This window comes from Amphiura filiformis, chromosome 2 (assembly GCF_039555335.1).
Source record: "Amphiura filiformis chromosome 2, Afil_fr2py, whole genome shotgun sequence".
In the NCBI taxonomy this organism is placed as follows: Eukaryota; Metazoa; Echinodermata; class Ophiuroidea; order Amphilepidida; family Amphiuridae; genus Amphiura; species Amphiura filiformis.
Genome location: NC_092629.1, coordinates 3,244,327 through 3,270,552, shown reverse-complemented (window position 1 = coordinate 3,270,552; position 26,226 = coordinate 3,244,327). Strand labels below are relative to the sequence as shown.

Sequence of the window (26,226 nt, the reverse complement as noted above, 5' to 3'; positions counted from 1 at the left end):
TTTCAAATAGAATAGCACATTTTAGGTGATGCAGCAAATCACTGAATGGGCAGGAACCTGAATCTTGATCTACTCCTCTAAATCTTCATCACATAATGAATACAGAATAAATCGCACATATTTATGGAACTAGATCGATAGAAGTTATTGCATTGAATGGTACAAAGGTTTAACACTTTGATAGAACTCACCTCTCTTGTTTGACGGAAGAGGCTCATGTTGAGGACATCGCCAAATTTGTTGAGTTCAGCCAAGGCGCACATGGAGCCGCTCAGTTGTGGAACAGTGACGTTGAACAGGACAAGGTCGTTGTTGATCTTCTCGGTGAAGATGAGGCCGATCTCTCTCTCCAAGACCCTGAGGCTGGTGTTGTATCTGAACATCTGTCCAAAGGTGGTGAAGTCAGTGCAGCCTGTCTGGTGCTCGACTGATGAGTTCATCATTGGGGAGCGGAAGTGGAAGACGACGGAGCTGTTGATTCCACGGTGGAAGCGCCAGCTGGTGACATCATCCAACAGAAGAGATGCGTTCAAGCTTGAGTTAGCAATAGGTGTGGTGATGTTCATGAGGAAAGAGCTGTTAGACTTCCTGAAGTTGAAGAGCGATTCGAATCCTAGCAATTCAATGGAGCTGTTGCTGGTGATGTTGACCAAACGTGTGACAAACTCAGTGGTCATGTTAGCAATAGCACGCTCAAAGTTGAATGGGCGGTTTACATTTTTGACTTCAAATGTGGCATTGGTGGTCATGCGGTGCCATGGGCTGGTCATATTGGTCAGCGAAGTCACGTTGAAGCGTTCAAAAGTGAAGAGACAGCTATGGTCCTTGTCTTCAAAAGCCGTCATGTGAGTCAAGTTGACAAGACGGCTGCTGAAGTTCATCTTCTCGGAGCCGTTGATGAGACGGTAGTTCCTGAAACTGGTAAAGTTGTGGAATCCAAGGCTACCCTCGGATGAGAAGTTAGCCATACGGCTGCGTACCATGACGGCGTGGGTGTAGTTTATACGGGAGAAGTTGAAGAGGCATGAGAAGTTGTGGTGCTCACTGCCTACCATTGCGCTCATGTTTACGAATGGTGTGCTAACGTTGATCTTCATGCTGCTGTTGATGCGGTCAAAAGTGAAGAGACGGCTGAAGTTGTGGAATCCGATATCGCCCTGTGAGGTAACATTCAAGAATCGGCTAGCTAGGGTCATGTTGGCAGTTCCATTGATACGGCTGAAGTTGAAGAGGCTGGAGAAATTGTGGAATTCCAAAGCTGCCATGCTGGACTCCTTGAAGAATGGAGTGCTCAAGTTCATCTTGGCGCTGCCGTTGATTCTCTCGAAGGTGAAAATACGGCTGAAGTTATGGAATCCGAATTCGCCATCAGTGGTCATGTTCAACCAGCGGCTGCTGACATTCCAGTTGCCAGTTCCATTGATACGGCTGAAGTTGAAAAGGTTGGTAAAGTTGTGGAATTCAATGCCCATCAAGCTGGATTGTTTGAAGAATGGAGTGCTCAAATTCATCTTGGCGCTACCGCTGATTCTCTCGAAGGTGAAAATACGGCTGAAGTTGTGGAATCCGAATTCGCCATCAGTGGTCATGTTCATCCAGCGGCTGCTGATGTTCCAGTTGCCAGTTCCGTTGATACGGCTGAAGTTGAAAAGGTTGGTGAAGTTGTTGAATTCAATGCCAGCCATGCTAGTGGTGTTGACAATTGGGGTGCTAAGGTTCATCTTGGTAGAGCCATTGATGCGTTCAAATGCCCATGGTTTGGTGACGTTATGGATTCCAAACATGCCTTCATTGGTGATGTTGAGCATGCGGCTGCTCACGTTCCACAAAGCTGTGCCATTGACACGGGTAAATTGCCAAAGTTTGGTGAAGTTATGCATGTCAAGTCCGATAAAGGTGTTGGTCTTCATGATTGGTGTGCTAATGTTGACACGTCCGGTGGTGTTCATACGGTCAAAGACAAATAGGTGACGCATGTCGTGGATTCCATGAGTGGCTTCACTGGATACATTCAACCATCTGCTGCTCACGTTCATGGCGGCAGTTGCGTTGATGCGATCGTAGTCAAGGATGCTACGGAACTCATTCAATTCAATTCCAGCCATTGATCCGGTCTTCATGATTGGTGTGCTCACATTCATGCTGGCGCTGGTGGACATGTGTGCGAAGTTGAACAATTTGCGGACATCATGGATGCCAAAGCCAACGTTGTTGGTCAAGTTGAACCACCTTGTGTTGAAGAGCATGTTGTAACTGCTGGTGCATCGGTCAAAGTTCAGGAATTCACGGTAGTCTGTGACCTCTGCCCTGATGACGTGAGAGTTGTTGAGGTAGCGGCTAACAAAGTGAGATTCGATGAGGTTCTTGATGCTATCAAAGTTCCAGAAGCTTCTGAAGTTGTTGAAGCTGATGTCAATGTTGCTAGTGTGTCCTCCAAGGATGGTTGACAGCTCAGTGGTGCCACCGGTTGCAACGCTGTTAAAGTCAAAAGCACTGCGGAAACTGTCCATGTGATACTTGTGACTGCTGGTGAAGTTAGCAAGTCTGTTGTTCAATTCCATCTCATTGTTAAAATGGGCTTTATTGAACTTGAAGAGCTAATGGAATCCGGATAGCTGAACATCGCTATCAGTGACGTAGCTATGGATTGGTGTTTCTACAACCCAAAGATGACTAGCATCGAAACTGCTGAATTCGAACATCTTGCGGTTGTCAATGTCATCTACACGGATTACATGGGTGGTATTCACGATTGGTGATTTGATGTCGACGTTGGAGATCATTGTCATTCTTTCGAAGTTAAAGAGCGACTCAAATCTGTTCATGTCCAAGTTGTTGATGGCAGTCATGTTGAACCATCTCGACCTAGTCTCAACATTGGTATTTCCAAAAAGACGTTCAAAGTTGAACATTCCGCGTGAGTTGCGTAGATCGAATGTGTAGGTCTGGTTGTGCTCACCCACGAAAGTCCTGGTGTTTGCATTCAAGTTACCATTAATGCTATCGAAGTCCATAAGGCTTCTGAAATTGTCAAAAGTTAGGTGGGTCTCGCCAGTGTGGTTCATCAGACAGTTGCGGACGATGGTACGCTCATCAGTCTGCATACGGTCAAAGTTAAAGAGGCTACGGAAGTTGTGCATCTGGTGTCCGACACGGGTGGTGAAGTTCAAGAATCGGCTGTTGGCATTGACTAATCCAGTAGCGTTGACCTTACGGAATGCGGTAAGCCATGAGAATTCATCAAAGACGAGCTCTCCAAAGGTGTTGAACCTTGCAACTGGAGTGCTGATGTTAAAGATATGGCTGCCATTGATGCGGTCAAAAGTGAAGATTCCACGATGTTGTTCCATTCCATTCCGTTGGTAGTTGTGAGGTTTACTATCTTGCTATCCATTCTGGTATGGAGAGAAACGTTAGCGAAGCTCATGACGAATGGTCCACTCATGTCACGTACATCCATCTCATGTGCGATTGAGCTATTGATGAAAGGCGTCTTGATCTCGCCCTTGATGCTGCTGTTGGCTCTATCATAGGTCAGATAGCTCTTCATGCCATAGATACCATAGGCTTGTTTCAGGCTGGCGTTGGTAAGCTTGGAGTTGAACTCGTGCTCAAGAGTAACATTGACACGGGTGAAGTTGATTGGAGAGATCCAGTTGTCGAAATCGACGGCATGTTTCAAAGTTGCATTAGCAAGGCTGGTGTTGAGGTTCCACAACATGGTTCCGTTGATCTTGCCAAATCGCCAGAGCTTGGTGAAGTTTTCGAATTTCAACAGGTTGGTCATGGTCATGTTGACCAGACGAGAGGTCATGTTGTAGTTGATGGAGCCATTGACCATTGAAAAGTTCCATGGTGAGGTCAAGTTGCTGAAATCAACACCGGTGCTAAAGACGGATTTGCCGAAGATGGAGTCGATGTTCTGGTTGACGGTACCGCCGACTTTCTCGAATCGGAATGGGCCAGTCATGTTCTTGACATCCATAGTAATGCTGTGGCTCATGTTGGCGACGCATGACTTCAAATCGGTGATGAAGCTGCCGTTGATGCGGCTGTAGTTGACAAGGTTGCGGAATTCATCGATGATGAAGCTGCCGTTCATGTTCCATTTCAGGAATCTGGATGTGATGTTTTGGTCAAGCATGGCGCTGATACCATTGAATCTCATCAAGTTGGTGAAGTTGTCAAAGATGAAAGAGCTATTCATTGTGGAGTTGACAATTGGGGTGCTAACATTGTAACCAAGGGTGCCATTGATGTTGCTGAAGCGCCATGGACGGCTCATGTTGTGTACATTGTAGGTGCCATTCATGATCACATTACCAAGAGGAGTGATGAAACGATGGTCGTTTACAAAGTCAACAGCCAAAGCGCCCTCATCGGCCTTGCGGAGTACAAAGCTCATGTTGGAGCTGACATTGTAGAATCGGCTTCCAATCATGCTGGTGTTGTATGCGGCGCTGAGACGGGTGCGGTTCAAGAAAGCGGAAGTGTTGACCAAGAGACCAATATTGCATCCTGAGCGGATAGCCTCGAAGTTCATGCTGTGGTTGATCATGGAGAAATTGAAATGAGTAGCGTGATCTAGGGTGACATTACCGGCCCATGGGGTGCGGATGGTGATGAGGTTGGTCAAGTTGAAGCTTGATTCCAAAGCCTTGTTGACTAGCTCTTCCAAGATCATCCTTACGCCGGACATATCCCACATCACTGCCTTGTCCTTGATGTCCATGGAGATGGAGCGGATGTTATGGATGCTGAATTCGGTGATAGGGCCGTGCTTCTGGAGTACATTGGTCATGTTGGCTTGGATCCATGGATGCCAGAATGCGCCAATAAGGCTGATGTTTCTTGGTGCAATGGAGAAGTTACCTATGCAAAAGGGAAATAAAAATAAGAAGTAGAAATTAGTTGATTGAAAGGGCAACTTTTTTCTAACTTTTGGTTACCGGTGCTATTTGACCAACAATTCTTCGACAATTTGATGAGAAATCAACTTAACAAGTATGGCAAATTAACTTGACTGAATATTGTTTACTGTAAATAATCCACAACACAAATGCATTACCAGTAACTGTTTTGATACTTGAAGATATCATTTTGTACCAAAATGTCAATTTGTTCACATAACTACATTGGCTTAGTTCAAAGGTCACAATATTTAGGGTTCAGCCTCTTGGTGAGAGAAGTTTCAAGAGTAGTTTCTAAAATAATTCAGATATTTGCATATGGTCAAAGGTCAGACTCTGATATTTCTTAGTCTTGCATTGTTATTAGACAGTGGTGTTTTGGAACAGTACACAGAGCTTAAAACATTTACAGTCAGTTGCATTGTCATTATTACAACTCATATTACAACTCATATTAACAAGGTCAAAGTTAAAAAAGGTCAAAGTTTATAGGTCAATGTATTAAAGGTCAATAAAATTTCCCCTTACCACCATGAGTGATGTTGAACAGGTGCATGAGTGTATTGTTGGACATAGATCTGTAGTCCCACACGTATCCAGAGTCGGTGCTGTTGTACATGGTGGTGTTCAAAGTGTAGTTGAAGAAACAGCTGAGAAGTCTGAACTCCCAGGTGGCATTCATTGTCTTCCAGAGGTAGTTGAAGTGGTGGTCAATGGTAGCATTGCGGTTGGTCAAGAGCTCTCTGACGGTGTCGTTGTAGCGGATGTCGATGCCATCCTTGCCATTGATGAACTGTACTCTCTTGGCATTGTGGAACTGTAATGAAGACAAAATATATAAAACAATCATGACTTGTTAACATTATGTGTTAAGTTTGTTGAAGCTAGGGCTTTTATAATACGGGCCATTTCAGATAAAATCCATAAACTCCAATGGAAGTTATGAGTTTAATCTTCCACACAGGGAGTGTGAATTTTAAATGGGGTTACCTGAATAAATGACTCTATTTGAAATCTACACCCCCTGTGTGGGAAATTAAAGCCAAGTTTTCCATTGGGGGTGTATGGATTTCAACTTAAATAGCCTGATGAGCTGCTAAAAACCATCATCAAATTAATTTAAGTTATGAAATTGTTCGATTGTGGAGGTTACGGCCAGAACAGTATTTTCATATCACCTGCCTGAATTATAATTTCTGAACATCCGCATTGGGAAAGTATTTTGTATTAATATTAGTCTAATATGTTAACATTGGAAGAAATAAATATATTTTTTAAAAAATCAAAAACAATCTTCTATGATATCAAGTATGTGTTGTTACATGAAATCTAATTGTATTATTTGGTGCATGTTTCTATTTAAAAAACCGATAAAAGAGCCATAGATATTTTAACAGTTTTTTCTGAAGACATTGATTTTCCAGGAATTCCAGAAAAAAAGACATGAAACAAAACAAATCTGTTGTCATGGTAACCCAATGGTAACTAAGCAACCATTCTTACCCAGAGGAATGGCACAGATGTGTTGAATTCCATCCAGTAGCTGTTGTTATTGCATGGTCTCATGGTTTCGTTGGCAACACGTGCGCTCCAGCTCAAGTTGAAGCGTTCCATGGTAAAAGGTTTGGGGAAGCTGGTGTTGAAGTAAACGAGACGTTGCCATTTGTCGTCTGGGATGCTCTCATCACGGAAGCACAAGGTGTGGCTCACGTTGTAAGAGATTCTTTCTGTCTGATAGGCATCATCTTGGAACCAGGCTGCATGAGGAAAAAATCACATCAATAAGTTTTATGATTTTCAGTTGCCTTGCCTAAATCTGTTGTGTATCGTCTTGGAACCAAGCTGCTTAAGGAAAAAATCACATCATATTTTTTCTTACTTTCAGTTGCCTTGCCTAAATTTTTTGTATAAAAAGGAAGCCGTACCAGAGGAACATTTCTTCTGGGGTGAACCAAACCTGTCTGGTTATCAAATTAATCAGTGACATGTTTACCTCTGAATTTGATGGGTGCTAATTGATGTTTTAATATCTGGGCGGACACACACTTGGGTCCTGATGGGACGAAGCTTAACCAAAATGCTCAACCCAAGCTGAAAAGATTATATAACCATATACATGTGCATAGTGCCTTGTGGAAATAAAACACACTGAATGATAAATTTGTAAAAGCAAATGTGCAAAAAATTATAAATATGACTGACCCATAACAGAAGGTTGGTTCTCGAAGACCTTGAAGGATTCCAGAATCTGTTTTCTGGTGCCTTCATATCCCCAAGTCAAAGTGTTGTTCTTCTCGGTGGAAGATTGTCTTCCTTCCCACAGGATGAAGACACCATGTCCAGAGCGTTCTGCAGAGATCTTGATGTCGTGCTTGTTTGGTCTGTTCTCGGATTTGGCAGTGATATTTACAATGCGCAGGTTCTAAAATTTGAACAAGAAAACAGGTTTTGACTATTGAGATCAGAAGTATCAGTATCAGTAATTGGAGAATCAAACTATATTCTGCTATACTTCATTATTTTGAAACCCATACTCCCTCTGTATTATGGACGTATTATAATTGTCATTCTATTTGAAACCCATACATATGTACTCCCTCTGTAAAAGACTTTCACTCAGTGAGTATAGATTTCAAATGGGACATTATTTCACCCACCTTGCAGGAGTTCTCGAAGTCAACCATGATGTCATTATGGTAATAGACGGCATCCTTGCTGAGTTCACTCTTAACGGTGAAATTCTGGTTGAGAACGCTGAGCCTGAATTCGCTGTCTCTCTCTAGCATCTTGCTGGTCTCACGTTTCTCAGATTTGAGCAAGACATAGTCTTGGCGGTAGTTCTTGGGGTTGATGCGGTATCCTGTGAATGGCCATGCAATCTGCCTCCAGAGGGCGGTCTCACTGTCCCTGTGTATGTGCGAAAAAGACTTCAAGTTGACATATTGATCATGAGAAAATGGTGACATGTCTTGAGTAATTTCAAAGTTTTATAACTTAAACAGAAAAAAATCAATTTTGATAGGAATAGGAATGAATTCAAATTTTAAAACAAAGTATACCTTGTTACTTCACCAGATTGGTTAATAAATGTCATGAATGCATTCACTACATTTAAAAACAATATTGTGCTTTATATTGATGCAATTCTGAATAGGTTTTTTGGGTGAATATAAAACACTAACACAATTAATAGTTTTGTATCCTAGCACAAATGCTAAGGGGCCAGTCACATTTTATTTACATCAGGGAGGAATGGGATAATTTAAAATATTATTTATTGTATGCTCTTATCTTTATTTCTCAAGTTTCTTCATGAAAATTGTAAAGTTTTGTTCTTTTTATACATGACAATTCCCTATAAATTCTCCCATTCAACCCCCTGGCATAAACACAGGTTAGTCCCTTAATATATTCCCCACTCACCAGTGGTATGTAACATTAGCGCTGGCAATCATGAAGGTAGGATCATGGACATATTGTGCGACAGCAGAGCTGTACAGATCCATAACGGACATGTTGTACACAGCGGTGTAGTTGGTCTTGTCCATGGTAGATGAATCCTTCAGGGTCAGAGACACTGATGCGTTGTATTTGGGTCCAGCAGTGAAGTTGGTCACAAATTGGTATCCACTGGCTTTGGTCTTGGGGCAAGCCTGGTTGAGGAGTCCACTGAAGAAGGTCACTTCGGCTTCAGGGATGGAGAAGTTGTAGCGGAACTCGGTCTTGGAGCGATCAAATGAAGCGACGGAGGTGACTGTACGCTTGAGTTCACGGCCTGAAGAAAGAACGAATGAAATGGGACGTCATATTTAATTTTGTTTCATTTAAAACCACTTAGTTTAGCAGCTAGTTAAAGTAATTAAGGCAACTGTAATGCCTGCTATAGTCTGTATGCTATCCTTCAGGCAGCAATTGCTCTCCTTGAGGCAGCAATTTAGATATCATCTTTTATTTCAAATTAAATATCAAGATGCTGTATATCTATGAATATTCTCAATCATCCAGGTAGTTGAATAAAGTTAGATTAGGTTATAAATCTTTGCAACTGGACTTACTGTTTTGGTGACTGTCAGAGATATGACGTGATACTGTAGTCAACAAAAACAGTTAGTCCAGTTGCAAAGATTTATAACCTAATCTAACTTTATCAAGATGCTGGCTTTAAATACTGAAACCTCCAAACACAAAATACACACAAATACCAACTATCCTTGCATATTGGTCACAAATATTATGTAATCAACATCTGGTAATAAAGTGAGCAATTCAGTTGCTGCATGCAGTCCTGTCCTCATGATCATCTGCGAGTATTCCCCATGCCTCTGTATACTTCCTACCAGATGCGGACAGACAGACAAACGCATGCCAAATATTGGTATTCCCAATGCTATGACTAATGCCATGCTTCTGTATACTTCATACCAAATGATACGAAGGATAGACAGACAGACAGACAGACAGACAGACAAACTTACCAGGTGCAGAGAATTTCATGACAATGGTATCGATGATGTTCTGTGCTGGTTGAGCGGCACTGCGTCTCCTCAGCAATCTTGCGCTGTTAGGGGAAGAGGATTTCACCTGCTTGTACATGGCTTCCCATGTGAAGGTCTTCAGCTCTCTGATAAAAAAAATCAATCAATCAATCAATCATAAACACTTAACACTTAATATGAAATCAAATCGATCTTTTAACTTTAAAATTGGTTGCCTCATCTCACATTGGATCAATCAATCAAACACATGTTAATAAATCAATCAATCAATATGCTCGGTTGACTCATCTCAAAATGGATCAATTAATCAATCAATGAAATAATCAATAAATCAAACATCTACAAGCAATCTCAAACAATCACTAAACAAATCAATTTACTTTAACATTTTACTAGAAACATGCTCATGAATTTGTTTTCAAAAATCATACTAATAAGTGAAAGAAAGTGACAAAATTGTTACAATCTTTTTAGATTAATAATTACAAAACACCAAATTATACCTTGCATATCGATGTGTGGTCGCCATCTTGTCATACAGACCTAAGAAATGCTTAAACTGCACAATTACAACTTGATGCTTGCTGAAAGAAGGTTGCAAGTTCTTTGTTATTACTATGCAGTTACATCCTTCTTCCATTGGGCTATTCCATTTTAAATCCACACTCCCCCATGGAAGATTTTGGAAATATCTTCCACAGAGGGAGTACGAATTTCAAATGGAATGAGTACATTAGGCAGCTCCATTTGGCTCCATGTGTTCATTCCATTTGAAATTTATACTCCCTCTGTGGAATATGTGGATAAAGGTGGAATGTGGATTTTTAATGGAATTCATCTGACAAACTTACGGATCAATATTGCGGAGTGTCACATCAAAGTTGGATGGTCCTGTCATTGGGAAGCGTGGTGCTTTCTCAGCATAGCTAGCATTGGGGTATGCCCATGATACACATGGTGTGATGCCAAAGATGGTCTGAGTAAATTTCTCTGGGACGCAGTATTCCTTCTCGACGCGATCCTCGACAATACCCTCAATGACGTGCATGTCACCGGTGGTGTTCAAGAGGTAGAAGTTGGTTGAGAAGTTGAAGAGGTTGATTGGTGTAGTGTTGTTCAGGTTCACCTTGATGTGTGGTCCATCAATGGTGACGTTGCCCTCTAGACGTGAGGCGTGGTAGACGGTAGCGTTGGCGATGACGGCATGCTTGGTGAAGTATGGCATCTCAGCTGACATTGAACCAATCATGTTGACTGCACCGCTGTTAATGGACAGAAAATATAATTTATACTTAAATACCATGCAACTGCTGAACCAATAATATTATAACTTTCTGAAACGCTTGCAAACATTTTCCAAAGCTTTGTATTTTAACTTTTCTTGTTCCTGTTGGACCTACAAAAAAGTGTACAATACTTTCTATGTTCTAAAGAATATACTATAGACATACTTCACGTCTTGTTTCTTACCTTGGGGCAATTCTTCCGGCAACAAAGACCTTAGGTAGTTGGAGTCCTGCCTTGCCACGGAGACGAAGGCTGATGGAGGTGGTTCCATTCATGTTGCATCTAACTGGGAGACCAATAGCGGATGGGAGGACGAATTCCCTATCCATGAAGATGTAACTCTTGGTGATGTTGTACTCAATACCATTCTGGGCTTTCTGCATCATCTGATGGAGAAAAGGTCAAAGGTTATAAGAGAATAAGAATGGTCTTAGTGTCAAAGTTAGCCATGACCAGTGCTGAAGTTATCAGGAAACCTTATTGCTTCCAAAACCAGCATCATAAATCAAAATATGTAATATAAATGTTTTATTTGGATAATTTTTAAAAACTTATTTTGTATAATTTGCATTAATTTGTCATTGTTTTATCGTCATCATTGGTTGCAACTTGTGCTATAGCTGGGAGCCCCTCTGTGAGCCCCTCCTAAGTGAAAAACACAGACAGATAGACAAGACAGGACAGGACAAGACACATACCTTCATTGCCATCTGCATAAGACCATCCTTAGTCAAGTTAACCTTGGGTACCATCCTGATAACATCATCCAGGGTGACGAAGCCAACCTCATGTCCAAGGAGACGGAGGTACATGGATGCAGCTGGAGACAGTGGCATCTTGGCGACCTCCTCATGGATGTTCTGGATGTTCTCATGGATGTTGACTGGTAGCAGGTTGGTCAACTGCAGAAGTGAAAAGCAAAAATTGTTTAGTCTTAACTATTTTTTAACCAATTTGTAACCAACTCGTTTTTTTTCCTAATTTGTAACCAATTTGTAAGCAATTGCAATTATAAAGCAGAGATCACTGTTAAGTTTGTTAATTCAATAGAATATAATCTCAAAAATTGGAAGACATAGCTGAAAATGTGACCTGGGCTGTGGTGTAAAGGGAGGAGCAGCCCACTTGTGAAATCTTGCCCCTATGGATGCTAGACACTGCAATGTATTATGCCCTTAATTTTCCACACAGGGAGTGTGCATTTCATATGGATGAATGGGTGACTCCATTTGAAATCTACACCCCCTGTGTTGGAGATAACGGTCATGTCATCCATGGGGGGATGTGGATTTCAACAGGAATAGTCCACTTTACCTCATTGATGCGATCCTGTAGTGCACTGGTGATTGATCTCTTCTGCTTGCCGTTCATCTTGTTGTATTTAGAGTAGATGTAGTCGGTGGTAGCCTTAGCTTTCTCACTCATCTTCTGTGGCATCTCATTCATTGGTGCGTTGTAGACGTCCTTCACGTGTGGCTCAACAGAGTTGTACATCTCCTTCAGGACCCTGATGATTTTATCATCGATGGTACGGAAGATGCTGCCCAGGATGTTGTCTGGGAAGAAACCTTGTGGGCCAAAGATGGCTTCCAGGGTTGGCTCAAATCCTTGCATGTCAATGCCAGTCTACAGAATACAAAGGGATGAAAGAATTGAATTATAACCATTTCACATTGCTCAAAGCGGGTGTCAACTGCAAATGACAAGTTGCAATTTTTCTTTCAAATAAATTGTTCGGAATTGTACATTTTCATGACCATGTTTGGAATCAGCAGACAAATGCATTCAAATGAGTACAGACAATCCTAGTATTGGTTCAGTCATTCTTAAGACAGCTCTAAAAACAACTTAGGACTTTTTATTTTGAAACCTATGGTTAGCACGCAGTGCATTAAAGATCATTTCCAAGATTGCATCATATCAATATAAAAATGAATTTTGATCAATTTAATTTGATTGAATTTTGTCAATAAATCAGTAAATCAATAATTTTAATCAGTAAAACAGTCGATGTACTAATAAATCAATGTATCAATCAATGCACTATTCAATCAAACAACCCATCAATCAATACACCAATCAATCAAGCAATAGCTTAATCAGATGAAGTGACATTGATAAACTGGTGGGTCATTGTTAATCAATCAATTGATCAATCAATCAAATTGTTCAATCAATCAATCAAACTCACCTCAATCATTTCCCATTCTTTGCCTAGCAAGTTGAGTGTAGTCTTGATCATAGCAGCACGCATCCAGTAGGTCTCTGGGTTGTGAATCAAGTTGCCTTCAATGTTTCCACCAATGGTCTTGTTGACGTACAACAGTTGGCCGATGGTGTTGTTGAAGAGGGGGCTGTTGAAAGTCTTGTTGAGGTAGTTGATGATGCCATCCAACTGGGAGATGTTGAGGACCTTTGATAGCTCAATATTGCGTGAGAGACGGCGCATGTCACGTGGGTATTCAGGGAGGTCTTGGCCACGGAGGGCTACCAAGATGGTTTTCTTGAGTCTGCAACAAAAAAGTATGAATGGATGATATTATTATATTTATTGCAAAGAATGGGTCTTATTAGTTTGAAAGAAGCCATAATGGATGGAAATAAACACATTCAAGAACTGACTTGCTGAATGGCAAATTTCTTTGCTCTTTTTTCCAATGACCATAGTCAAAGGCATTGTAAAGTTAATCTTAAACTTAAAATCTTATTAATGTTAAATTTTATTTAGTCCTTCTGACTAAAATCAGAGTCCTCACTGTTGAAAAGTTCAAGCAATAGTCATGCAATTTAAGAAATGGAAACATCAAGTATAGCAGGGGTATGAATTTTAAATAAAACAGCCCCATGAAATTCCCTCTTTGCTACTTACTCCATAACACCTTCAATCTCTGATTCCAAGATATTGTCCAAATGAGAGTAGATGAAAGCACGGACTTGATCAATGGGCTCATCACGGAGCATGTGCAGGATATCGTCAACGTCAGTCTCATGTGGGCGGCTGTAACCATCAAGTAGCTAGCCAATCGGAGCTCAACATCCTCATCAGTTCTCAGTAGGATTCTCTTAAGTGGATCACGGATGTCGTGGTGGATGTCAAATCGGCGCATGGCTTGGATGGCGGCCAGGGAGATGTTGCGTTGTACGTGTTCGTTCTCGGCGCATTTGACGAGGCGGGTGGCCATCATCTCATCAACCTGGTAATGGCTGCTGTCGTAATGAAGAGCTGCTTGTCCGATGTTGCCAATGGCCTAGAATAACACAAGAAAAATATGTACAAGATATAAATTAAAGTTAGTTAAATGATCTCATCCCCAATGGCAAAGTTTAATAACATACAATTAGCAAGCATACCTTAAAAGTTGACGTCAGTTGTGGCATATGAGACTATATTTTGAACAGACAAAAACCAATTTTCCTGAATTTTCCTAATAGGTCAGAGGGCAAAGTGTCCACAAACTGTCCCACAATGCATTGCAAACTTTCAATGCTGATTTGGCTTATTAAGAGATGGTGCTACACATACCTTAAGAGCCAAGAAGACTTGTCGTTGGTGCTCAAGCATCTCACCACCATCAATGACGTTGCTAGGCATGGTGCAGTCGTATCCGATGATGCTGCTAAGGAATGCAATGGACTGGTGAATCTCTTCAGGCAACTGGAAATCAATAACCAATCAATTGATTAATAATCACAAAATCATTGATCAATTGATAATTGATCGCATAATAAATCAGACATTTCAAAATGAATCATTACACAGAGAATGTAAACAAGCACATACAATAATTTAAGTTTATTGGAGCGCATGTCAAAATAATAAGATATACACTATATTGCCCACCATTGATGACGCACAAACATGGCAGACTATTGGAGCGCATGTCAAAATAATAAGGCATACACTATATTGCCCACCATTGATGACGCACAAACATGGCAGACTACTGGAGCGCATGTCAAAATAATAAGGCATTCACTATATTGCCCACCATTGATGACGCACAAACATGGCAGACTATTGGAGCGCATGTCAAAATAATAAGGCATACACTATATTGCCCACCATTGATAACGCACAAACATGGCAGACTATTGGAGCGCATGTCAAAATAATAAGGCATACACTATATTGCCCAGCATTGATGACGCACAAACATGGCAGACTATTGGAGTGCATGTCAAAATAATAAGGCATACACTATATTGCCCACCATTGATGACGCACAAACATGGCAGACTATTGGAGTGCATGTCAAAATAATAAGGCATACACTATATTGCCCACCATTGATGACGCACAAACATGGCAGACTATTGGAGTGCATGTCAAAATAATAAAGCATACACTATATTGCCCACCATTGATGACGCACAAACATGGCAGACTATTGGAGCGCATGTCAAAATAATAAGGCATACACTATATTGCCCACCATTGATGATGCACAAACATGGCAGACTATTGGAGTGCATGTCAAAATAATAAGGCATACACTATATTGCCCACCATTGATGATGCACAAACATGGCAGACTATTGGAGTGCATGTCAAAATAATAAGGCATACACTATATTGCCCACCATTGATGACGCACAAACATGACAGACTATTGGAGCGCATGTCAAAATAATAAGGCATACACTATATTGCCCACCATTGATGACGCACAAACATGGCAGACTATTGGAGTGCATGTCAAAATAATAAGGCATACACTATATTGCCCACCATTGATGACGCACAAACATGGCAGACTATTGGAGTGCATGTCAAAATAATAAGGCATACACTATATTGCCCACCATTGATGACGCATAAACATGGCAGACTATTGGAGCGCATGTCAAAATAATAAGGCATACACTATATTGCCCACCATTGATGACGCACAAACATGGCAGACTATTGGAGCGCATGTCAAAATAATAAGGCATACACTATATTGCCCACCATTGATGACGCACAAACATGGCAGACTATTGGAGCGCATGTCAAAATAATAAGGCATACACTATATTGCCCACCATTGATGACGCACAAACATGGCAGACTATTGGAGCGCATGTCAAAATAATAAGGCATACACTATATTGCCCACCATTGATGACGCACAAACATGGCAGACTATTGGAGCGCATGTCAAAATAATAAGGCATACACTATATTGCCCACCATTGATGACGCACAAACATGGCAGACTATTGGAGCGCATGTCAAAATAATAAAGCATACACTATATTGCCCACCATTGATGACGCACAAACATGGCAGACTATTGGAGCGCATGTCAAAATAATAAGGCATACACTATATTGCCCACCATTGATGACGCATAAACATGGCAGACTATTGGAGTGCATGTCAAAATAATAAGGCATACACTATATTGCCCACCATTGATGACGCACAAACATGGCAGACTATTGGAGCGCATGTCAAAATAATAAGGCATACACTATATTGCCCACCATTGATGACGCACAAACATGGCAGACTATTGGAGCGCATGTCAAAATAATAAGGCATACACTATATTGCCCACCATTGATGACGCACAAACATGGCAGACTATTGGAGCGCATGTCAAAATAATAAAGCATACACTATATTGCCCACCATTGATGACGCACAAACATGGCAGACTACTGGAGCGCATGTCAAAATAATAAGGCATACACTATATTGCCCACCATTGATGACGCACAAACATGGCAGACTATTGGAGCGCATGTCAAAATAATAAGGCATACACTATATTGCCCACCATTGATGACGCACAAACATGGCAGACTATTGGAGCGCATGTCAAAATAATAAGGCATACACTATATTGCCCACCATTGATGACGCACAAACATGGCAGACTATTGGAGCGCATGTCAAAATAATAAGGCATACACTATATTGCCCACCATTGATGACGCACAAACATGGCAGACTATTGGAGCGCATGTCAAAATAATAAGGCATACACTATATTGCCCACCATTGATGACGCACAAACATGGCAGACTATTGGAGCGCATGTCAAAATAATAAGGCATACACTATATTGCCCACCATTGATGACGCACAAACATGGCAGACTATTGGAGCGCATGTCAAAATAATAAGGCATACACTATATTGCCCACCATTGATGACGCACAAACATGGCAGACTATTGGAGTGCATGTCAAAATAATAAGGCATACACTATATTGCCCACCATTGATGACGCACAAACATGGCAGACTATTGGAGCGCATGTCAAAATAATAAGGCATACACTATATTGCCCACCATTGATGACGCATGGCAGACTAGTCTTGCCGCTCCATGTCCCATCCCCACTTTCCCCCTACTTACTCTGCGCTCCTTCCTGAGTGATTCTTCATTCTGATTCCAGTAGTTGTTAATCATGATGCTGAGTGGCAAGAAAGTCGACTGGGTGCGGTTGTAGAAAGCAACACGCAGAGTCTCCTCAATCAGGGTCAAGCTTGGGTAGTCACGCATGGCCATGGTGTACATTACAAAGTCAGCGACTGGTTTGCTGACCTCGCCACTGATGATGGCGGTGTTGATGGTGCGGAAGCATTCTAAGGTGCCGCACTGTACTAGGGCATCGTAGACGAAAGTCCTGTATCAGGGATATTAAGTATGAAATGTATGAGATTGGCACTTGCGGTACAATTTAGTTACTATTTCCTATATACTAAAGCACCATAGACTTCATACAGGAATAGGGAGTAAATTGTTACCATATTTACTTACTCTGTTTGTAAACTTTTAATCAATCTTCTATCAAGACTTTTGACCTGACTTTTGATTGACATTCAAGAATCTTTCCATTTGGGTCAATTTCTGACAGTACAGACAAAATAGTCTCAGCCCTAATGCCACAGTTCAACAACTCATATTTCACAATCATTAATCAATGTTTGACCTCACCTTCCTGAGAATGAGTTTCTAGTACCTAGGCATGCACATCAGTCAAAGCTTATACAATCCTATTGGGGTTTTGGAACTGTATCCTATTATATGCTTCTAATAAGTTATTAATTTTGATGCCATTATTATACTAGTAAACTTCCTAACAGTTTGACCTTTGAACTTACTTGATCATGTTAACCTTATGTTCATTGTCCTGGCAACCCTCATAGTACAATGGGCAGTTGATGGCTCTTTCGTAAAGCTCATGGATGGATTCGTTGTTGAGTTTGCGGAGGGCACCAACAAATTGGCTGAAGAGTTGTGGAGTCTCCATCTGGATTTCCTCGAGGGATCCCTTGACGAGTCGTCGTCGCAGAGAGTCTCGTGGCGTATGTTGGGTCGCTTCTCTCTCATTTCCTCTTCCTCATGCTCAAAGCGAAGACTTGTGACACGTCGGGATGCTGTGAAACAAGCAGTAAGTTTGAAGTATTTAAAACATAATTGGAGCTTTCTATTCTTATACTAGCTATCATCACAAATTGTCAATAGTTTACACTTGTGTCCTCTATAACTTCAGAAAAACTGACATCTCACCACTCATGTGATAACTCAAGACCAACTCTACACAGAACTCCAACTCCCCGATTCATTACTCACCTTCATCACGGATTGGTTGTACAGAGTTGACCTTCTGTTTCTCAGAGAGTTTCAAGTCCTGAGATACCTGCATCCTGATTCCCCTGGTTGAGTCATAGCTGAATGGCCAGAATACGTGTTGTTCACTGCACTTGACACGTTTGATGTTGCTCCATTCCAGCTCAAAATTGCAGGTCTGGTTGGAGGTGATGAATTTGTCAGCAAATGTCTGTAGCAGGGGGAAATGGTTAATCAATCAATCAATCAATCAATCAGTTGGTCAATAAAACAATCAAACATTCAAATCAATCATCTCATTCCCTTCTTCATTTTTGAGTTAGCATAAAATCAATTACTCAATATAATCAAGCAAAAATCAATTGGTAATCAAACCATTAGTCACCCATTCATTCCCTCTCACCATTAAATTGATCGATCAATCAATCAGTTGGATTATCAATCAATCAATTAAGATTATCATTTAATCAACCAAAAATCATTTGAACAATCAAGCAATTAAAATCAATGTCATCACCCATTCCCTTCCTCCTTTTCAGTTATTGCAAATATTGATTGAGTGATCAATTTTTTGTTGAATAAATTATTCTATCAATGATATAAGTTCAAGATTAAGTTGTAGGCTGATCAATAAATTGCCAATACATTTTAGTATATCATTGGGCTATTCCATCCACATGCACAGAGGGAGTGAGAATTTTCCAGAGGGATGGTGTGTTTCAAAATAGAGTTGGTTAATATGCCTACTCTTTTTTTTTTTTTTTTTCCCTCTGTAGAAGATATTTCCAAAATCTTCTACAGGGGTGGAGTTTAAATTGAATAGCCCATTTTGTCAAATCAGTGTTAATCCTAAAACCTCAAAATCATGCTTATCCCAAAACCTCAAAAACAAGAACTGGGTAATACTTACAACATTCCAGATCAAGGGAGATGTTGTCAGACCCTGAATTGGTCTGTTTTCACACTTCCTAAGATCCTTGGTCACCTCAACATCAGTTTCCGTGTCTTCTTGCCTGTTCAACACACGTCTGACACGCGGGCAATCGCCGCTCACACATGGCATAGGGTTGTCCTCAACAAGGTCTTCATCTTGGAAATCAAGCGACAGCATATCGAGAATACCTCTCTCATGTTGAGAATATGCTTAGGCTCATCGGGATGTGCCAGCACTTTACGAACGACACCATTGTCCAAATGAGCGATGACATCGTATCTCGAGATGGCAGCATCAAAGTCCTTGCTTGTTTCAGTGATTTACCGAGTTTGGTTTGCTCTTCGATATCATCAAGATGTCTTAGAGCACATCTGTCAATGTTCATTACCAATTTGCAGGGTTCCGGTACATTGATCTCTATATCACATCTATACCTAAGCCCTGTGCCCTTCTCGCTTGTGCCATCTACATTTGTTTGTGAGAATGCCTCATATTTGAAGGAATAAATAGTGTTCACTTTGAAGCGGCTGTCTGCTGTGATACGCAAGCAAGTGAGAGAGAGGGAGAGAAAAGAGACACAATTTAACATTAGATTAGAAAAAAAAAATTTATCTTTAATTAGAAGATGTGAGTTTTCTTTTCATATTTTTTATTAAAATTAGTTTTTGACACAAACTTTGGTTTGTGAGTTGTACCACTTTTTGAACAAATTTGGAAGCTACCAACTTAAAATTGACACTTTTTGGAGAAAATTTGGAAAAAAAACACCTGTTCTTAAATCAACCATCTATGAAATTTAAGGCCATCAAACCTTATGGTAGGAATGGTCAAATCTGGTCAGTGGTGGTGCCACAGGGGGGAATATGCCCCAGCCCCCCTCCCATAAAAACCCAAATTCCTGGCGCAGCCACTGAGTCTGGTCAAGATATGTCAAGCTTCAAAATAATAACCAATCAGTCAGTTGGCAAAAGCTTTGACAGTCAAATTAACCTATCTAGCGCCCTCTATTTCCTATCTGACAAATTTTATCAAGGGGTGTGACAGCTTTTGTCAACTTTGTCTATGATAAGGATATTGACATTTATAGAAGGTCCTATTGATATCAGCTGGGTTATCTTTCATTGTTCAGGCTATGTGATCTTATTTCATCATGCTTTAAATGCTCTGGGTGTTGGCCATCAGCTTCAATAAGTCCTAAGTTTTGAGATATTTTCTCAAAATATTAAAAGCTACCTTAAGAAACACTTAACCAATACTGGGCTTGTTTGTACTCATTCTATTGCATGTTTCATGCTGATAACAAATATGGTCATGGCAATGTTCGAATTTTTGAATTTTTAAAGAAAATTTTAAACTTATCATCTGCAAATCGACACCCATGTGGGAAGGGTTTATTTATTTAAAGAATTTAAGTTCCCTTAACCTTTACTTAGTGATTACAAATGCAATTGGGCATTGACCTTTATGATAATGTGTTAAGGTTCAGGGCATTCATCCACCATTTACTCAGCTCCATGTGATCTTGGCTTTATCATTGTGACCTACTCCCACAAAATGAGTGTTAAGTCCTAAGTTAGGAGTTTCGAGATGTTGCAACCTGTTCTCAATTTGTTCTTGTTAAAAACTAAGAAAAAAACATTAAGGGATATGGTCCAATCTTTTCACATTTTGTTTTCTATCACACACTGAGCCTACCATTTAACAATTGTGTTTCCAAATTTTGAGTTGCATTGTTCCAGCAGTTTTTATATAGGCCTATAACATAACAAAACAGGGAACACTCATAACATAAGGCTTTAGAAGCAATTTTGTATTGACTGAGATGTTTATTTTTGATTCAATTTGGAATAGGCCTACTGACGGTTTTAATGTCATTGTTGCTGTTGTTTATGGTATAGGCCTACTATTTTTTAAGGTCAACCCTTCACTTGGCAAGTTGACATGAATTCTCATTGGCATTTCATTATTCTCTGACTGAGCATGAACACATGAATTTTGCATTAAGAGTTCTTATAATACTGACCCTGTTGGCTTACCGTACAAATCAGAAAGTTTTATCTAAAAGTCTAAAATGTATAAAAAGTGGCAGTCAAGTTTGCCTCTGTTTTGTTTGCAACACAAACTCTGACCTTGTTGGCTTACCGTACAAATCAGAAAGTTTTATTTATAAGTCTAAAACGTTCTAAAAAGTGGCAGTCAAGTTTGCCTCCGTTTTGCTTGCAACACAAACTCTGACCTTGTTGGCTTAGCATACAAATCAGAGAGTTTTATCTAAAAGTCTACAATGTTCCAAAAAGTGGCAGTCAAGTTTGCCTCTGTTTTGTTTGCAACACAAACTCTGACCATGTTGGCTTACCGTACAAATCAGAAAGTTTTATCTTAAGGTCTAAAATGTTCCAAAAAGTGTCAGTCAAATTTGCCTTCAACTTGCTTGCAACACAACTTTGAACCCTCTTTGATTAAATCACGCACCATGCGGGTCAGTGATCTCATATATTTATTTATTGATTACAGCCAAGTAAACTACAAATCACTGACAGTTCAATAGCAGATAACAATATACGCCGTTATATTAGCATAATGATTAGGTATTAACTTATTACTGATTGTCTTATGTAATTGACTAATATTGGTACCCAGGTTGGTATGCTTGCATCACTTCACTTCGAGAGCTCATCATTATTTTCACCCCAGTGCATACTGAGAAAAATCGACAAAACTTGCACAAACTTAAAGAATTTGGTGTTTTCTTGATTTTAAGTCTAAATTTTTATTAATCAGTTAAAGTTACAAAGCTAGTGCAAGCAATCAGTGATTATTTGTAGAAGGTACTTGTCACATCCATATCAAAATTATCATCAGATATGTTGAGTTCTTATTTATTTTCAGATAAAGCTATTCAAACACTTATAGTTGACGTTTGACACAGGCTCAAGGTCTGTTCTGGAACTAGAATATTCCACAAAAGTCAGTGACATTTGTTTCACAATTGATCAAGCGAATTTCTTCTTTCTTTGCCATTTTTAATTGATATGGGGGGGGGGGATAAATTGGAAACAAGCTATTAATACGATGGGTATTTTTACATACAATTTTTAGGTTTGCATTCAGAACTACTGTAAAATTGCAGCACATACATACAACAGAAATCATTTAAAAAATCAGGATAATTATGTCTATTCATCCAGTACGAGGTGGTTCTTGGATACATTCTAGAACCAAATCAATATATAATTAGTAGAAAGCTATAGCAATAATAACAAGTACTGAAAAGAATACAACATGATTTTAAAGGATGACAAATATTCTTGGTACTTACTACATTTTAAATCTTGGACGGCCGGCCATGCTTCTTCGTCCCTTGGTAAGGGCACTGTGGAAAGAAATAGACATAATAAATAAATAATGTTGTGTCATGCTGTTGTAATAGGAACAAACGTAAAAGATTGATGAAACCTAAAATATGAACGAAAAAGGAAGGGGCTAAAATTATGAGGCTAAAATGTTAGACGTTCCTGATTTGACACACTTCTGATTTTGTTACAGATGGGGAAATGTAAGCTGTTTGCAACAAAAGCATTCTGCTTCATCGATCTTTAAGTTTGTTCCTTAAATCATAGCAAGTATAGCAATTGGTAGGTAATAATATCTGGTATATAACGAATGAATGATTTTTTCCTTAAATTATACAAGTAGCAATAGGTGGGCTAATATCTGGTATAAAGAATTAATGATTTTGTTCCAAGCCTTAAATTATAAAAGTAGCAATAATTTTGGTAGTCTAATATCTGGTATACGAATTAATGATCTTTAAAAGTCGCAGTGAGAAAAGCCGCAATCGGCACTTGAAATGGTATTTTTCGTTCAAATCTGACATCGGCACAGCCCTATAAAATAATGAACATGTTTATTTGTAAAATTCAATAATTGCCCTTTAATTGTATACAAATTCGTGAGCATCAAACGAAACATTTCTTTTATTAAGGACAATACATTAGGTAATACTAATGATATTTTTCGTCAGGTGTATTGTAGAGATGTTGAAAAGGAGTACATTATAAACTGCATGTTTTAAAAATCGCTCTTGCATGTATTTTGTTTACAGTTGCTGCATTGCAAGTCGTATATAGATGGGAATATGTCCACAGAACACTCAATTGTTGGCCGAAATTGAACCCATGGAATTCAGAAAGTAAGCATCTTTCAAACCAAACTTATTATACATCCTTAGTAAAATCAAGATAAATTATACAAAACTATACATCCTAAGATCATGCCATCTTGCGACTCTTTCTTGAAAGAATTTAAAACTCAGGCTTTAATTTCCTTTTTTTTTTAAAAGAAAGTCAATCTTAAATATGAATTTGTAAAAGATGGTTGGTTGCCTTAATGAAAAGTTGAAATAGAAAATGTATGAAACTGCAAAAACTTAAGTGTGAATTATGGACTGAAATTTGATGTCAGCGACCATTCCCATCTAGAGGAATTTCTGTTGAATATGAACCACTGTTAAAAACATTGACCTTCTCATGCATCTAGGCCGTAATATTAACCATGATAACAGCCCTAATTAAGGTCTCGTCTGCCATTGCAGCATGCAGGCATTTTCTTGTTTAGCAGCTAATGAAATTGTTACAATCATGAATATTAATTACAAGTTAATAATATGCTATCTCCATGCAGAAAATGGGTTTCAGAATATTTTGACATCTATTGACATCATCTATCGACATCATGGAGCAATATTGACACCATATACCATTGGGTATTGACCGCATGTAATGATCTTGCATTTCATGCAGTTTTTATGTGGTAGAAAGTTCAATATCGTATTTTGTAACTTTTGTTTATCAATGCATCTAAAAATGGGTAGCTAAAAAAAGATAAAACAGGTGCACATTGATTGGAATGAGAATCTGAAAGGACGTACTTTCTAAATCAATCAGATGAAGTCATCAGTTCATATCATGTTGTTTGCGAATTTAAAGTGCACTTTTTTTCACAAATACATTGATAATACTAGTACACAAAATTGAACCGCACTGAACAATGCAACGATTTAAAGGCTGGCTATCTCAGCCAACAAAATAAACAAAATTGTTCATTGTTTGGTTTAAGTTTCGGGCTTAAATATATTTTACCTCGGGAATACTAAGTAAAAACATTACGTGACTTAATCTTTTTTGCCTTGAAAGGATTTGAACTGGTTGATATTTAAAGGCAAAAATACTAAAGAATAAATACGGTGATCGTCATACTCATAGTCATATTACCAAAACTTATAAAAAGTGAAATTTGGAGCTGGTCACTGTGACAATTATGTAATCACAATCAAGTGCATATAAAGTTTGGTTTCACATGAAAATATAACGAAGAACAAAAAAACAAAAGTATACATCGAGTATACATTTTCAGCTTTATAACAGTGACCAGAACGGCATTGAAAACCTAACACAATATGGGATTTTATAGGAATTCCTTTGCTGCCTCTACCTTTGCAAACGCGGGGGAAAAGTTAAAAAGTTAACATGAACTTTTTATTCGAATTTCCAGGTACACCCTTGATCAAATTACGACATTGCCAACAATCATGAACAATGATCAAATATAACAGAGCCTCAACCTTTTCAAAAACATTCACCCCAAACAAAAGATCATTGCGAAATTTAGTTGAACTGAAAAACAACTCGTGACAATAAACACACACATCCTGAGAAGTCTTTGTCAGAGCGCCAAAGTTTATCAAAAAGTTTTCAAGGTTTCTCTCAATCAATGCCCTGGTAACAGGGCAAAGAGCACATTGGCCAACGAGAAGGAAAACCCTTTACCCAGGGACCAATGTTGATTTATGATTAGCATACAATAGACTACGCATGCGTGGATGTGGTTTCGAGGGATGAATGAACTAAGAATCAGCTGGGCAATCAGCTGGGCAATCAGCTGGGCGATCAGCTGGGCATGTAAACAAACTACGGCTAAATCACAGCACTGAGCGTGATCGGCGATGATATATAAACTTCAATGCTTACTATTTTTGAAGAACATAGTGGAATGAAAATTATTTTTCTGAATAAAATATTGAAATCATTTGGGCCTTCACAAATGTAAGGCAACTATTCCCGACCGAGAGATGAATTTTACAGTAAACGGCGAAGTCATTGTAAAATCATGGAATACTACATACCAGTGTAGTGATGAAGAATGACAATGAAACAAAGAAGTTGGCCTAAGTAAAATTTCAGAACGTTTTTCAATGGTTATTTTCTACACTTAGCATAAAGTAAAATATACATGGAAGCAATCTATAGAATATAAATCAAACACACTAAAGAAAGCAAAAACAGCTAAATTTAAACGTATGTTTCAACGAAGAGCAAACCACCCAAAATATCGAAATGAAATTGAACTTGTTATCATCGAAACGAATAAATATCGACAAAGTCAAAGAATAAAATTCAACTTTAAGATAGTCAATAAATGTGCATAAAATATAAATTTAATACAGTAAAATGATCCGATTCCATTGTTAGAATATTTTTTGAAAAGCCAAAACTTTGAATCACTGAAAATGGAACGAATGAAGCAAATGAAGATAAATGACACTCCAGATTATCAACGCTATTCCAATTAATGGTTCTTAGAATCGACAATGAACATGATGAAAATACAAGAAATCAAATTTGAACTTACCGGCCAGTGCCGTAGCGACCACAAGTAACAAAATGGGGAGCGACTTCATTTTTAGTCCTTAGGTCGCTGCCGCTTATAACTTAGTACTAACTCTCCCACGGCTAACCCGTTTATTTTATACCAAATTGGGTACTCCGGTGGGTGCCCTCCTAGTAGCCGAATTACGTTCCACAGATTCGGTTTCTCTATGTGATTTAGTCACATGAGGTGCAACCCCCGGCTTGATTGCTCTATCAGCGACCCGAAAATGCTGATGAGCAATTTGCGAGCGAGATCATCCCCGTTGCATAATTAGGTAGCAATTTTAAGGCTTCATCATAGGCGAAAATAATTCATGCATAT

General features: G+C 39.3%; 1 protein-coding gene across 1 annotated transcript in view; it reads right to left on the bottom strand.

The window, feature by feature from the left end:
• Window positions 1–25,991, bottom strand: part of LOC140171205 (uncharacterized) — a 38,908-nt gene extending 12,917 nt beyond the window's left edge. Inside the window, 26 exon segments of the mRNA XM_072194421.1 lie at window positions 192–2,597; window positions 2,751–3,000; window positions 3,192–4,872; window positions 5,439–5,727; window positions 6,414–6,667; window positions 7,113–7,332; window positions 7,568–7,817; window positions 8,334–8,685; window positions 9,386–9,531; window positions 10,258–10,668; window positions 10,877–11,079; window positions 11,392–11,595; window positions 12,008–12,319; window positions 12,885–13,203; window positions 13,563–13,695; window positions 13,698–13,941; window positions 14,217–14,348; window positions 17,043–17,313; window positions 17,792–17,975; window positions 17,978–18,067; window positions 18,264–18,471; window positions 19,171–19,391; window positions 19,394–19,500; window positions 19,533–19,728; window positions 22,514–22,567; window positions 25,885–25,991. Coding sequence (XP_072050522.1) covers window positions 192–2,597; window positions 2,751–3,000; window positions 3,192–4,872; window positions 5,439–5,727; window positions 6,414–6,667; window positions 7,113–7,332; window positions 7,568–7,817; window positions 8,334–8,685; window positions 9,386–9,531; window positions 10,258–10,668; window positions 10,877–11,079; window positions 11,392–11,595; window positions 12,008–12,319; window positions 12,885–13,203; window positions 13,563–13,695; window positions 13,698–13,941; window positions 14,217–14,348; window positions 17,043–17,313; window positions 17,792–17,975; window positions 17,978–18,067; window positions 18,264–18,471; window positions 19,171–19,391; window positions 19,394–19,500; window positions 19,533–19,728; window positions 22,514–22,567; window positions 25,885–25,933 — 9,186 coding nt within the window. The 5' untranslated portion in view covers window positions 25,934–25,991.
• Between the last annotated feature and the right edge of the window lie 235 nt (window positions 25,992–26,226).